The following is a 16,173-nucleotide window of genomic DNA, read 5'->3' on the forward strand; positions in this document are numbered from 1 at the left end:
AGTATGCATACATGCAATATGTCATAAAACCAATACTGCCATACAGGAAAAGTGAGTGATTATTAAATTGTGTCATCTATTAGGGTGGAAAAGTGCAAACCTTGATCTCCACAAGCTGCAATGTCACTTCTAAATTGTATTGTTGCTCAGCTAAGCAGTTTGAAGTGTGCTAGAATTGAAATCCAACATTTATTTATGATCATTTGTGCTCCACTTACTTGAAATGATTATATTGTATGATGTGCAGACTACACCTGCTATGGGTATAGCCATTGATGCATGGCACTGGCAAACAATTGCATGCATTTTAAACTTTTCTTTATCATCTGAGCTCCTATATGCAGGGAATGAAAATTCTAATATAATGCTCAGCTAATAATATAAGTACTGCAGATAAAAGATGTACTGTATGGCGCTTATAGTGTATATGATTACACCTTAATTTGCTTAAATCAGCTATAACAATAATAAATATATAAACCACTTCTAAGTCGATGTATATAACCAAGAGTTCATGAACTCCTGATATAACATTGCCATATATACTGAATTGAAACCACATGCAACTCCACCTTATAGCAGCATCATTGTGACACATGCATGCACTTTAGTTGTTTAGCCTTATAAGTTGCTAACTTTACACTTTTTACTATACTTGCCACTTTCCTGTGGGTATACATGCACCATTGTATTGACACTGACAGAGGTGAGGACGGAAGTGCCGGTATGCATGTGCATGAATTTAAGTGTGCATGCCAATCACTAGCTAGCACTGAGATTATGAACCACCTGAAGTTACATCTCATTGCATGCATGTATACAGACTTGCAGATAGACAGTTCCAAAGTTACTAAATGCTTCCTTCCTTTTAATGTATATGCATGCATGGAACCCTGTATTTTTTAAAGCACTGGAGTACATACTGTAAAAAAATTCACACATAGAAGTGTGCCCTGTGACACCAAAACAGCACACTTTGGTGTCTCAGAGCACGCTTTTTGTGCTGTACAATGCACAACATGATTCATTTTTACAGTGTATTATATCCTATATATTTCTGAGATCAGCTTTTAGAATCAGACTTGGGGTCAAATGCAGTGCATAGTTATTATAACTGTAAAAAAATGCCAACAAAATGACAAAGGCATACAGCAGACCTGTTGATTGCTGTTTTAACATTCTAGATGTTTTAATGAAAAGTGACTGCTAGTGTAACGACAATTTACTGAACAAGAAAATATTATATCAACAAAAATTCCTCGTTGTTATTTCAACAAATGATGCATTTGCTGTTTTTTGCCTTTTTTTTGCAGCAGCAGCAGCAGCAGAAGCAAGTTCTTCATTAAATATGTTTTTACAGTGAAATACTAGAATAAACTTTTGTTAGGACAGTATTTAAATACAATATACTTTCTGAAGTATATATAGATGCAATTATATGCATACACGCACATGTAATATTGATATTTTACTGTTGTTAAATTGTAAGGCACTATGATGCATGCTATAGTATGTGTATACAATATTATGTACATGCACAGGTGGTGTATGTGTATTGTATACACTATTGATGATTGCATCTCATGGTTGAATATTTAGTTTCCATAACTTAAGTGGATCCTTAATTCTCTTGTGGCAAGCATGGATGCATGGTGACAGTAAACATTCTTTGACCATCAAAGTGGTATAATATAGTACTAAGCAATGTTATGTGGACAGGAGTCAGAGCCCCAATTAACCAAGAAAATGCTTTTCAAGAGACATGCAGAATCCTTTATGATCAAAGATTTATTTGATTTTATAATCATCTTATTTTGGTAAAAGTATTTGAGATAATTGTAAGTCAGTAGCTATTTAAATAATGTATTTGATATGCAGATATTTATTGAGATTATCACTTAAGGAGCTTAATTTGCACGTCCACATACAAACTCAGTTTGGTCATGATACTCATTGGGTTCAGATACTGCACGAGTCAATGCTAAAAAACACATTATCATGTATTCAGTGTTATAAATGTGGAAGGAGACATTTTACAGCATAACTGTCAGCTAGGATGCATATACTGCTTTTAGACACTCCCCTTGAAATCCTCCCCTGCATAAATAGCTAATCACTCCTAGCAATACCATCTGACCAGACAGTCTAGACCGCACTTTTGTGTAGGGGCAGAGTAAAACACAGCTAGGTCTGGACTAGACTACTGACAGTCTAACTTGTATTACTGATCAGACTAATTGACCTGGACTGTACACTGCAAGAGGATCGAATGGCTGACAATGCTACCGTGTTTTATAAGAGTCTTGCCTCCCTCCTTTCCAATGGGACACACCTTATGCTGCTGTTATGGGATGGGTGAGATACTGTTTATCTTTTGTCCCTCTAGTTTTGACATTAGATGTTATCATGGTTACAACATACTGTATTATCAAACATTGCTAAAAAAGCATCAAATACCTTAACTTTCTAAAATGTAACTTAAGTGACTGTTCACCAGGTGAATCTAGTCTAACAATGCATGGTACGACCTCAGATGGAGTACGTTTCTGCTATTTGGGATCCATATTCCATATTATAGTGATAGAGATAAATTCAGTGAAGAGCAGCTAGATGGGTTTTAAGAGATTTACTGTAGCTAGTTCAGTATGTATGTTGAGTCAGTCAGTTATCTTGGCCTACCTTACAAATTTGATGGAACATCTCAAGCCGATTAGCTACAACTATTTCACAAGATTTTTCATCTTCAAATAGCTATCCCGCCCACCTGTCAATTCTAACTTACTACCTACCTGTAACAAGAGACATACAACACTATCACCCTTTATCATTTCATTCTCCCACCTTTATCAACCACATCACATCTATAGCTACAATCATTTTTTAAAGACTGACAATCAAAGAACGGAACAACCTATTCTAGACACGACTGACTGTAAGACACCTTTTCAAATAATTTGCAACTATTCCTAACCAATGTAACTGTATATTAATTCTGCATGTAGCCACCATAGATAATAGCTATGCTGGGCTTATTTATTTATTTATTTATTTTATTTATGACGTACTTTTAACCGCGTTTCGTATTATTCTTAGTATATATATCGAGATATATATATATATATATAGCGTAAGCGATCGATTGTCGACCAGCATCCGCTTACCTTCGGCGGTGCCCGTACTATACCAGGCGCACTACGATTTATTAGTTTTACAATACCTTTAGTACAAGCATAGTCTCTGCCTGTACTTAAACAACAGTTTCTACGTGACAAAAAGTAGTGACAAGCGATTTCCTTTCTCTCCATTTGTTTCCATTTTCGACCACGGATATATTATTAAGTCGACCGCTATACATTTTCCAATAGGCTTTTGTAAAAGGGAGCGAAAACTCCGCACCTGCGAATAATTAGGTATTATGGTCACCCGTGTTTCTCCGCGTACCAAAGTCAGGTATTAACCCTTCCTTGTGACCTTAGTGGTGACCTCAGTTGGTTGTTGGACTATTAGTGCTATTGAGCAGGTGACGATTTTCGCTGTTTCACTATGGAAGGTATGTAGTTTCACTCGTGTATGTGCACCTCAGTAGTGATCACGAAAGACTGTAGGCTATTCCTCAGCCAGTGTGTCACGAGTGAATAGGGCCATAGATAGGGCTAACTTTAAAGATGTAGTGGTCTTAGCCTCATGGATGTACGGATTGTGAGCTTGTCACCTTGTGGATTGTATAGGGTAATTAACTTACAGTGGCTTTTGTTTAGCCAATTATACTCCTATCAATGTCATGCCCCACCCCCTGGTAGGGTGGGGCTGGGGCTAATAAGCCTGTCAAAACCCCACCATGTCCCCACCTCGAAGAGGGGATTTATTTACCTAATATAATAATTTTTGGTTCGGCAAACTACTGCTGTCAGCCTCAGGGTGGGGTAAGATGTAGATGTCAAATCCCCTTATGGGGACCCCCAGGGGCACTAGGCACATTACCTGCCTGCTTGTTAAATATTTCAGGTAAACGCACCATCTGGCTAAGAAAAGAGCAGTTCAATGTTGTACAATTTATTAAAACAGCACCTTGGCACCCCCTAGGGATAATTTCAAATCCTGGGAATCATGATATCACTCTACCTCTCAAGTACAAGCAGACTAAGGGATCAGGTAAGCGCTGGATTTGACAACTTCACGAAGCATATGGCCCACAATTTTATGTGCTACCATTACCTATGAACTGATGCAAAACTATATACGTAGGTAGATTCAGTGGTGTAGCTGGACTTTTTGCCATGCCAGGGCACTGGGTTGGCAAGCCATTCAACCATGCAACACACATACACATGCCCATCTTCATATGGACATCATTACAGCATTTTAAAAATATGTATGCATCACTATAGTATACTTTACTGTATGCAGGGTGATTAGTGTACTTTAGAATGGTATGACTCTTTTACAGGTTTACTAAATCACTTAGTCACCTACACATGTTCTCTTAGTAACCCGCCCTCAAGCAATTTTGTACATGATAATTATAACACGAAAGGCACACTGGAGTACTTGATAATACTGTAATGCTCTTCTTCTCTGTGTTCTGCAAATAATTCTGAACAAATAGTAGACTAAGTGGCATACCTACTGTAGCTCTAGCCATTACATGTAGTAACCGGTCGAATAATTATTTTTGTGGATGCTGTTAGAACTTCAGGAAGAAACCGTTCCACTGTTCTGCATTGCTCTTTCACCCCACACTCATGCTCTGGTTATAAAGGTACGTACTTTAAACCATAGTCTAAATAAGTTAGACACCGCGACCAAGTGATTTAGTAACCCCTCAGGCCCTTAGTAGCGCCCTCACTGCACTCGGGACGCTACAGCTTCAGGCCATCAAGGTTACTAAATTGCTTAGTTCCCTTGGTCTTGGTGTCTAACTATTATTTAACCTTACTCTAAGTGAATGCTAGCAAGCTATTGGCCTTCTTACTCCATGCATACATCTCTGTGTGTGTCTTAATACCATATCAGACTAGGAAGAAACACACGAGGTACTTTTATTGTTGTATCATGTGATGACTATGCCCTGCCACTGCCACTAGAGTTGTCAGCTTAGAACAAAAAAAAGAAAACAGTTGTTGACTGAACAAGTATTCCGTGCTGTTTTAACTATCACTAAGTAGTATCTACGCAACTATTGCTTCAAATATCTTGCCTCTGATCCGAGTTTTGACCACACTGATAGTTACACAAGTTAATCCAAATGTTTAACTTAACTGTCAATCCCACTATACTGGAAGAATTAATACCAATCCTTGTTCTTCACTCTATGTCACAATGCTGCATGGTTTTTTGTAATCACATGATCTCACTTCTATTTATTGCCTCCTATTATTTCTCCACAATGAGTGATATCCGCAATGATATTTTTTGACATTGCAATTACAAAATTTGATGTCATAATTGACAAAATGGCCGTGTTAGTGTTGGGGCTTTAGAGACTTCGGCGCACAGTATTCGAAATGAATGTTGTCTGTATATTTTTACACATGGAACTACGAGATAATAAAGGTAAGAAGTAGTACACGTACTGTGACAGTGCAAACTCCAACAAGGAAAACAAACCAAAAATTTTAAAATCGCCCACAAATAGGCTTATTTGAATTGCCTTATACTATAAGCCTCACCTTCGCCCTTATTCGAATTTATAAATGCTATCATAGGGAAACACCATCTTGCCCAATACCTCCATGTACAAAGTCCCCACACTACAGCGGCCATTTTGTTTTGTGACATCACAGATAATGCACGCTACGTCAAGAAACGTAATTGCGGATATCACTCATTGAGTTACTCATAGGGAAAATCCCTTGGATACCCCATCTCTGTCCATCAACTAGATGGGAAGAAAAACATCGGCGACAATAACACGGTTAGTATTGTGTAAGTTAAGCTACTGTATCACAATAATGGAGTAGCTAACTTTAATCCAGCCTATGTCTATAATTGCTCTGGGTGGCTGATGGTGAGGTAAATTAGTCTGATTCCAGGGCAATTCCCAGGCCAGGTTTGGCTACACCACTGGGTAGATTGCTAGTTTTCAACAACGCATGTGTTGGTATACCTTTTTGTGGGATACTAGTTCTACTACTGGAAGTTAATAATTTGTACACACCTAAGTAGTGCATGGGTGGCCCCGTCAACTGGGTAGGCATGACAAATTTGCATTGTATAGTATGTGCATGCATGCATACGTGGTATGTATGTTTGTGTGTGAGGCATTAGAAATGTACATAACTATTATGCCAGCAGCAAACAGAATGAGAAAGTGTGTGACAAAATTGATGTTGACTAGCAGGTAGGAAAAGTTTTGTTCCTAGCTAACATGATTAGTTCTCTGGTGCAGCCTGTCACTTGGTTTCTGTCCTGGCATTTAACCAGTAGCCCCTATAGTAAGTGCTACAGTAGTGTTGTGAGCCCTTGTGGCACCACTCAGATGTAGAGGTGTACCAATAATCCGATTGGCTTTGGCTATGTTGGCCTTGTTTTTTTGCATATCATCATCAGATCGGTAACATGTGTAAACAAGCAGCAGGTATAGATACACATAAACTATTATTTATGAGCACTCTTGTTCAAGTAATATCCTAGCAACACCTGTTGTCAACTGTTGATCAAAGCCCCACACTGTCACTTTATAGCTGAAGTTAGAGTGAAAATTGTAAGGGGAAGGGGTCTATGCTACCATATCAGATCAGCTTTGTTACTGCATGTAATCCATTATCAAAATTAACTGCTTAAACAGCTTACATGTACCTCTGCTAAGAATCCTTAATTTGTATAGACCTTTCCAAATGTATTGTGTCTCGTTGTCCTCCTATTTGTGTTGGGCTATTGAGTGCTACCAGAATAAAGGTACCTCTTACTGGCTCTCAGCTATTTCTTTGGTGCATTATGGCTTTTCACTTCACAAGGGTCAGTTTGTTGTGTTTCTGTTACGGTTTATTCCCACTTTATCTACCTTCTCATTATGTGTGTGTGGCTAAGATTTTCTGTGTTTCATGTTCACATGGTACCTTTGTGCCAACTTCTAAATTGTTATTTAAGGTGTGCCATATGAGTCTCCCTGGCAATCCCTTACAGGGAAGTTGTTGCATAATTGTTCTGCTGTTCTTGAAAAGTAGATCTTTGTGTTTGACTACAGGTTTTTAGTGGTCTATTAATGTGCATGTTATTTAACAACTTTGTAGCAACCAGTTGGTCTTCCACTCTACTCACTTTCTCCAGTCTACACAGCCATATAACAGGGACTTGGTGTCAACCAGGGAAACAGCTCACCCAGCTCTAACATCAATGGGTACCTAGTGTTAGCTGGGGAAGCAAACTCCCAACTGTCCTTGTCTTGTTTAGCAGTGTTGGGGTCAGGGATTAGGGATCATAGAAAAAAAGTAGGGAAACAAGGGAGGTCGCCTACACCTGCAGATACACTAGTGAACATTTAATCCCTAATTCAGTCTTGGTCTTGGGGTATAGACTGAATTAGGGATTAAATGTTCACTAGTGTATCTGCAGGTGTAGGTGACCTCCCTTGTTTCCTTACTTTTTTTTCTATGATCCCTAATTGAAATTAAAATTTCTAATTTTTCCTTAAACTTGTACACCCAAATACCATATCATTACAACTCAAGTGTGTGGGGTGTGTGTCCGTGTGTGGGTGTGTCCATGTGTGCATGTACATGTGACTGCATTTGTGTTTATGGTGTACTTTAATCAATCCGGTTCAGATCCTCGCCTTACTGGGATTACTATCTGGGTCAGTGATGCTAACCTGGTTCAATGCAAGCTAGTATAAATAGTTTTCCCCATACCTATTGTTCATGCAGTTGTTATGTAGGGCTAACTAACTGGTACCAACAAGGCTAAATAGTGCCAAAATACATAGCACTTGGTGGATACCTCTGTCAGTGATGGTATACACACTTGCCCATGGTCCCATTTGCAGTGATGTGCAAATAGTGGTGGCTTCAAGAGACAGAGTTGAGTCCAGAAATGTATGACAAAATATGTGGGTCCTTGACTTACTGATTTGTGTAAGTCAGAGGTCTGTAGTGGTTGGTGAGTGAGTGGTAATGGTGGCTACTTTATTTGAGTGCTGGTTGATGCTGACATTTGCTAACCACTATGGATACATTCTTTCACCTCACTATATTAAGGATGTCCCAAGGTGTCAGCCATTCCAATGAAATGACATAATATTGTGAGTTGCACCGCAAATAGTGAAATGCTCTTTCTCTTTTTACTATAGCTGTTAGTGAATACCATGTTGAAGTCATGCTACCACATGCAAACCTCTGAGAATTATGTAAGGTAAAAGCTGTAACACAGTTATTTCTGTTGTATGTAACATTTAAATTGCAATATGGCAGGTCCCTATAGATGATCATGACAAGGACACATGACTTTCACGCTTCATCCATATACTGTACAGTGATGGTATGTATTTAGTGCATATGTCAGCAATACTACAGTTCTCTTCTTTCTCCTTATTTCTAGCGAATACATAAGAGACAATTTGCTGAATCATCAAGGAAGTTGAATGCTGTCTTTCTAAGAAGTGGCTAGGTGAAGAAGACTGGAATGGACTAACAACAATAGTTTTTCATCTATCAAAGTTTTGTCCTACCTAGGTAAACGAGGGGCTTAATTAGATAAAAATTCATGATCCATGATTTAGGCTAAAGTTACATCATAGGGTGATGCATTTACTATGTAGTCACTATGAAATAGCAGCCAGTTTACTATGTGTTCACTTACAAACAAATTGTCTATTCATTTGTACCATTAGCAGGGGCGTAGGCAGGATTTCCAAAAGGGGGGTTCTGCCCTAAGTATAGAATTTCGTAAGTGTGCACATGTAAACACGTGTACATGTGTAAACATGTGTATTCTTATAAATTCATTCGCAATAGCGAGTAGAGGTACTTGAATTCCTCTGCCTGAAGACCTGTAGCTACCCATTTCAGTGGATTTGTGTAAGTTAATTCAGTTCTAGTTAACCAGTATCACAATTTAAAAAACTTAACTCTGAAAAGGGGGTTCGTCCGAACCCTTTGAACCCCCCTGGCTACGCCCCTGATTAGTGTAGCCAGTCTGTACCACCAGCCCTTGAGGTGGACATCCAGACTACTTTTTCCACCAGAGCAATTTACTTTGACTTGAGAGTTGACCAAATCCCCCTCTTTGCTGGCATGGGGTTAGACTTGATGGGTGCATTGTTATTCACTATAACTTTTTATGGTAATTTATTTTACGAATAGTTTGTATTGTTATTGTACATAAAACTAAAATTTACGGTAAAATTACAAAGAATGAATTTGGCGCGTTATTCGAGTGCAGAGAGTTGAGTTGCGGGTAATTGTCACATGTTTGTACCTATCGCGAGATATGGCCATTAATGCTACTGAGCTCGAGTCCAAGAGTGGAGATCAAGCGATTGTGGAGTGCTGTAAAGGTATACTGATGTATATTTGTGCACACGATCATCGTGCTGCAGCTGGCATATAGTCAGCTGTTGTAGGTTTAGTAGTGCATTCCATGCCTCGAAAGCTACCCTGTAGCTAGACGTAGGACGTATACTGAATCACTGATGGTGTCGTGGTGAGCTGTTTTCTGAATTATTTGATCAAAGCTAATTGTATTCATGATTGCCAATGCCGAAGTCTATTAAGTGGATGTAAAAGGTGTAGCTAGAGAGCTTTAAGCTGGCTAGAAAGTTTTTCTAAGGGGCAGGAAACTAGCTTCAATTCCATGCACTTTGTACAAAAATTAATAGTTACGCTTGACTTAATTAATATAAAAATGACAAGCTATTGAGGCATGGATCCAATGAGGCATGCTATAGCTATCACATTAGTTACCTAGATCAGATCATAGCTATATAAAACAATGCAAACAAAATTGCATGATAGTGTGCATGTCACCATGCAGTGCTTTCAGAAGTGTGTATGTGAATAAATATTTAGTGTAAGCTACAACATTATATTATGTGTGCCTTATAAATGCAGCTGACATAGAAATCTTGGGTCGCTGCATATCATGCTACAGAAATAAGAGGAGTACTGAGTATTGCCGAATGATGAAACAGCATGAAGAAGCTGGTGCTGATGTGTGCAATAGCTGTGATGACAAGCAGAACAACATCACAACATATCACCAGCAGCTGCGACATGACGGAAGCAATGCCACCTGTAAAAAAAAGTTGACCGTTGCGAAGAACTGGGACTTCCTCAGTGTTGCTTAAACTTAGCAGGTCTCCACCTGGAATGTTATGCTCCAAACCCAGACAACTTGAAGACACCAAATGCAACTGGTTACATGATGCCGTATAATAAGGAAAAATGGGAAAAGTGGCTTTAACAGTTTACACTTCAAACACAGTGTGAATACACTGCCTGATATGGCTCTAAAGCCAACATTAAAACAAGAGAAAAAGGTGTTATTAGAGTAAACAAAGGCCAGTTCTCCTATACATCATCATGGGTACATACATATAATTGCTTGCGTGGAGGCAAGGGAAAATTCAATCCACTGCAAGTCTAGATGTGGAGAAGAAATCACGTGCTTCAATTGGCTCTCGTCGTCTTGGCTGTCCAAATTTTAGAAATCAAAGTGCCATTGTTACGTGCACACTTGTCATCACACACTCCATCAAAGATCAGCTTACAATAAAACCTCTAACTGAGATAGAGCAGAAGGTCACAGACTTGGTAAGAGAAGGCTTAATGAAACTGGCAGAATGGAATCCATCATGGTGTCCGCAGTTCTTTATGACTGACAAAAGTACACAGGAACTAGGTATATCACCCGTGAACAGGATTGTTCTTACCTTTTATTTCAGGAGCTGTTAAGGATATACATCCAAATTGTGTCAGGCTTGTGTGTGATTTCCACACCCTTCAAGCTTTTGAACGATGGGTAAACAATTCCCACCATGGTGTATCACCTGAAGTGAAGCAGTCTGCAAAGAAAGCATTTAAAGAATTGATGTATTCTAGAACCGGTAAGTTTGTTTGTCTTGTTTTAGAATAGTATTTGTATTAGGATTGTGTATAGAAGAAGATCATGAAAAGGCCTTAGTAAAGATCACTACTTCCTCCTGGTACAAAGACAGTGAAAAGTTACAGACATATCTGCAGAATGAATGGCTGAGTTACAAGCCAGTAAGTTTTTTTTACTGTATATACAGTGTACATAACAAACCATAATGTAAATTTCACAGCTTTGGTGCCATATTTTCAGACAAAAGTTTCATGGAGAAGTAAACACCAATAACTACACAGAGTCATTTAACAATGTTTTGAAAAACCACTATTTTATTTTACGTAATGATAAGTCAGTCTTTTCCTTGATAAAACTCCTACTACAACATGTCTTTCCTGAGCAAGAAAAGGAGTACATAGAGTTGTCAGCCAGGCAAGCTAGAGATCACCGACTTCCAAGGGAGCTTCTTCCTTCATTTTTACATAATCGTCCCAAGCCAGTCATAAGTGCCTGCCTATCAAGTATTGAAAAAGCCAAAGCTATCGACATCTCCACCATTACTGAAGTAGACAAAGTAAATGGTATTTACCAAATACGTTCAAAACATGGTGAGTATTCAATTGACATTAAGGGTGGAAACTGCACATGCCCTTATTATACATTGCGCCAAATACCATGTAAACACATGTTCTGTATTTTTCAAAATTTCTGCTGGACTTGGAATGACCTTCCTCCATCATGCATACAGTGTCCTCACATGACTTTGGACAACGAAATTGACATGTACATTAATCAGGATGACTATCAACTAGCTGATCAACAAGATGATGCACACAATCATGATAACTCATCAACCACAATGCATTCTTTAACCCCCATTCCATCTTATCAAACAGCTGGTTCAAAGTTACTCTGTTTGCAGAAACAGCTAAGAGATGAATTAGCAAATGTACTGCAGCTGCATTTATGATTAATGACATTGAGGTTCTAGAGACGTTAAAAGAGAAAGTACATGGCATACACCTAGAACTAGTTTCAGCTGCCTCGACATCACAAACAGAAGCAGGTCTATTCGCTATGAAGCAATTGATGAAAGAAGAGGTGTTGGACTCCAGAAAGAGATCAACAAAAATTTGTAGAGTAAATCGGGTGACAAAGAAGTACAGCAAAATGAAGAGGAAAACCAAAGGAGAGTGCCCAGTACTACCGAAAAGATCCAGACCAGTGCAAAGAGATGATCCACTCCAAGGAACTGCACATGCTTCAGTTGGCCGTCCAAAAGGCAAGAAACATTCTGCAGCTACAGGTACAGTTCATATCTCAGTCACTGAGTTATCTTATTATCTATAAATTGTTTAATTAACAACTAGAAATGATGGATCATGGTGGTATATCACAAAGTGATAAATCACAGTTAACCAGTACCACAAGTGAACAGGTATTTATAGCCTTTGTAATGTAGCAGTATAAGTTATGTTGTATATAGGCATTACTTACTCACTCACAATTGATGGATGATAAATTCTCACATGCTAAGAAAGGTATAATATACATAGCTACATGCACATATTTCATATAAAGTTGTCATCTGAACTAAACGACTGAGATTGCATAAGCTTACTTCAATATTTTAGAGTTTACATTTTATATACTAGAAGTGATATTGCTGCAAGTCTCCTATACACAGCTGTTGATCAGCTGTTTAACATCCATTATACCACTTTGACACCTCAGATCAAAGGAAACCACTCACATATTGTCCTGACCACAGGGCGACATCGCCCTAACCTTACCTGTGGTTAGGACGATATCATACTATAGCCCTGACCACAATGCCTTTTATGCTGAAGCAACTAAAAAGCATCAGTTCCCTTCGATTCTCTATATTTATTGGGTTTCTTAAAGTTTTGCATTGTGGGCTTGAGTTTATTTAGCATATAGGCTTATAGCATTCTCTTCACGGAAAAATAATCAAATGAGTCATCATCACATAGTTCAACTACTACACACCACTAAATAATTCTTTGTGCAGTGTTGGGGTTGGTTCTCAAAACAGCACATTTCAACCATACGTAACCTCTACTCTTCAGCACTTACTCTAGTACCTTAGACTATTTCCTTAACTGAATTACTTGGCTAGAAATGGTACCACTAAAACCAGAAAAATCCACAATCATTTCTTTTTTGAATAGCACAGCCCAAAATTCAAACCCACAATAAATATCTACATAGCTTTGTAGTGGTGAATGTAGTTTTGTTTCTTCACATAATATTAGGTGAACATACCCAAGTGGTATATTACTTTTACCATGGCCACTCCTGATATATATGCCCACACCCTCGGGCATATATACCCTTGTGGCCATGGTAAAACTATTAAATGTAAATATATCACACAAAGTATTTACAATGGTTGCATATATTGGCTATATGCTTTAGCTGATTTTGCATATAAATGTACGTACTTATTGCAGGACAAAAACGACAAGGATGTGGTCAGTGTGAGGCATGTACAAAGGCAGACTGTGGAAAGTGTTGTTATTGCCTTGATAAAAAGAAATTTGGTGGAAAGGAGAGACTTAAACAACGTTGTATTCATAGAAAGTGTAGGAAAATTCACATCAGGGAAAACAAACTTTCAGAAAGCAGAAAGGTATGTATGTATTATGCAACTGTTTGAGCTAGATATAATCGGATTCGTATACAAACTTTTAGTCTTGAGTCTCTTGACCAACTTGTCCATAACAGGCAAATTACGTGCATACATACATACTTCATCTAAGTACGTGCCAGTACTTCATGTTGTCAATATATCACGCATATCAGCATAAATGTAAACATTAAAACCTTGTAAACATAAATGTAGCCATGCAAACATTATAAGTGTAGCCATGTTACACATTAATATGTACGTATTCCAATTGGAGTGCATATAATGTGCTAAAATATTGTTATGTGCCTCTTAAATGATGTGGGACTAAAGTTGAGGTTAAGACAAAAATCTACAAAATTTGTTCACTAGTTAGCTATAATGAGTTTACTCGTAGCAGTATGAGTCTACCTATCACTTGACAAACTCATTCGCCAATGCAACTTTACCCCTAAATCTTACGGTGAATTCTATGTGTACAGCTATATATAAACATGAATCATGTTTCCAAACTATTGAGACTAAGACATAGCTATAGACTTACAATGCTATGGGCGTATCTTTGTATAGACACTGAACTCAGTGGAACAACACGTCGAAGCATCAATCAAGTCATTACACACAATTACAAGTCAAATACTGTGTACATCAAACAGGCAAGTTATAAATGTCAGAATAATAACATACTGATTACATAAAGTAACTGTAGGGAAATAAATCCTGTCAAGCTGTCACTATCTGCTAGCAGTATTTTCAGTTACCGTCTTATGTTGGCAAGTACTTTGAGACTAGACATCACAGAAGACCAGTGTAGGGAAATTTCAGTTACGCCACCTAGTCCATCAACTTTCTCCATCCAGCTGTTACTATCTGAGCAGAATAGGTCTCTAGATAGGATCATTGGTGATGGTAATTGTCTTTTCAGATCATTCTCAAAGGAGCTTTTTGGGGATGAGAAACACCATACAAACCTACGAGGGATTATAGTGGAGTTTATATCAAACAATTCAGACACTTTCAAACAATTTTTATCAGACAGCTCAGAAAATATTATTCAACACTGTAAAACAGTAAGCAGAGTAGGCACCTTTGCTACACAAGTAGAGATATATGCTTTCTCTTATTTTCTACACCTACCAATTTACGTGTACAGTATGGTTGGATTGGCTTCATCTTGGAAATGGCTCCAGTACCAGCTAAAGAACACACTGAAGTATAATCCCCTACATTCCAATTTGCCATTGCCATCCCCAAGCAATTACCACATTGAACTGTGCCATACCAATGGGAACCACTTTGATCGTGTAATACCAATAAGTCAGTTATTCAAATCAGTATCGGACTCATCATATGACCAATACATAAAAGATTATCCAGCATTATCAGGGACAGAAAACAAAGAAAACATTATTGAACTGTAAACACATATACACAAACTGTAGCTTGGTATCTAAGACATTGTAACATCTGCTCACGTTTCATATATACATTATATCATACAGTTTGATAGCATTAAGCAGACCATCAACTAGTTATAAATACACTCGAAACTGTAATACATAATTCCACGATGTAATGCTGTCTCATATAATTATAACAAGTCAAAGTGTACTGTATCTTTGAATTAGTTGGACATCAAAGCCATGAGTAAACCAAATTCCATGATTTGATATGCAAGTGAAACCTCAAGTGGCACCTTTTAATGCCATGCTAAACAGCTAAAAGTGGTATATATAATAATGATATCAAGATAATAAACTTGAAACCGTTGATCTATATGGCAATCCCTGGATCGGAGCTTGTTAACTTATTACATTGCAGTAAAGTGGACAAAATTTTAAGACACACACAATTATTAACTTTTTGGGATACTTCAAACCTTACTTGGTGGTACTCATTTGTTCTAAAACTTTTACTACAAGCACAATGTGGGTTAAAGTATAAATCATAGCCCACCCATGTTTCTAAGTGCGATACGGAGGTATTTTTCCTAATACAATACCATTCTTCAAAAAATGCAACACCACCCACCCACCCACCCACACACAATTATATGCATGCACACAACCACAGTCACCCATGCACGTGCACATATACGTATACACACACACACACACACACACACACACACACACACACTACACAATGCAAAAAACCCAGTTGACTGGGCTACCCTTGCACTACTTAGGTGTGTACAGGTTATTAAATCCCAGTAGTGGGACTAGTACTCCACAAAAACACATGTGCTTGCAACTTTGAAGTTAGTTGTAAAAATGTCTAGCTAGTTGTTCTCTTATTGTATATGCATATCTAGTACACAAATGCTGTGCTGTAGTTGTGTACTTATAAACCACACACTCCGCAGATTGGACATCAAGTTATGACTGTCACTCTAAGGTGGTTTGAGGCATTTGCAACTAGTGACTAGTGTAAGTACCGTAGATTCCCTAATAATTCGGCAGAAATAAATTAATTCTGTTTGTGTCTGGCCGAACAATTAG

General features: G+C 38.1%; 2 protein-coding genes and 3 long non-coding RNA genes across 5 annotated transcripts in view; 3 read left to right on the plus strand and 2 right to left on the minus strand.

Moving 5' to 3' along the window:
• Window positions 1–16,173, minus strand: part of LOC136261024 (uncharacterized) — a 26,568-nt gene continuing 10,395 nt past the window's right edge. Inside the window, exons 2-3 of the long non-coding RNA XR_010703775.1 lie at window positions 219–334; window positions 1–169 (exon numbers count right to left, since the gene is read on the minus strand). This is a non-coding gene — a long non-coding RNA (uncharacterized lncRNA). The remainder of the gene's footprint in view (window positions 170–218; window positions 335–16,173) is intronic.
• Window positions 3,432–9,415, plus strand: LOC136261914 (uncharacterized). The gene is made up of 4 exons (XR_010704053.1): window positions 3,432–3,550; window positions 8,288–8,349; window positions 8,409–8,475; window positions 8,536–9,415. It is a non-coding gene; the product is annotated as an uncharacterized lncRNA (long non-coding RNA).
• On the plus strand, window positions 10,753–11,201 carry LOC136260929 (uncharacterized). The gene is made up of 3 exons (XR_010703761.1): window positions 10,753–10,836; window positions 10,880–11,041; window positions 11,095–11,201. It is a non-coding gene; the product is annotated as an uncharacterized lncRNA (long non-coding RNA).
• On the plus strand, window positions 11,346–15,278 carry LOC136260274 (uncharacterized). The gene is made up of 6 exons (XM_066053953.1): window positions 11,346–12,328; window positions 12,393–12,460; window positions 12,509–12,563; window positions 13,497–13,675; window positions 14,243–14,328; window positions 14,382–15,278. The coding sequence occupies exons 1-6, from the start codon at window positions 11,989–11,991 to the stop codon at window positions 15,091–15,093; spliced, it is 1,440 nt and encodes a 479-aa protein (XP_065910025.1). The 5' UTR covers window positions 11,346–11,988; the 3' UTR covers window positions 15,094–15,278.
• LOC136260273 (uncharacterized protein DDB_G0280205-like) overlaps window positions 14,252–16,173 on the minus strand; it is an 11,446-nt gene continuing 9,524 nt past the window's right edge. The window contains exon 4 of the mRNA XM_066053952.1: window positions 14,252–14,643. The gene's annotated coding sequence lies outside the window, so the exon portion shown is untranslated. The remainder of the gene's footprint in view (window positions 14,644–16,173) is intronic.

Source organism: Dysidea avara, chromosome 7 (genome assembly GCF_963678975.1).
Source record: "Dysidea avara chromosome 7, odDysAvar1.4, whole genome shotgun sequence".
NCBI classification, from domain to species: Eukaryota; Metazoa; Porifera; class Demospongiae; order Dictyoceratida; family Dysideidae; genus Dysidea; species Dysidea avara.

What these genes read in the sequence shown, in the direction of transcription:
- LOC136260274 (XM_066053953.1), top strand. Translation starts at nt 11,989, where the DNA reads ATGATTAATGACATTGAGGTTCTAGAGACGTTAAAAGAGAAAGTACAT. An exon ending in GAAACATTCTGCAGCTACAG is followed by an intron (nt 12,329 to 12,392) that starts GTACAGTTCATA and finishes ATTAACAACTAG; the next exon opens with AAATGATGGATCATGGTGGT. An exon ending in ATACTGTGTACATCAAACAG is followed by an intron (nt 14,329 to 14,381) that starts GCAAGTTATAAA and finishes AAGTAACTGTAG; the next exon opens with GGAAATAAATCCTGTCAAGC.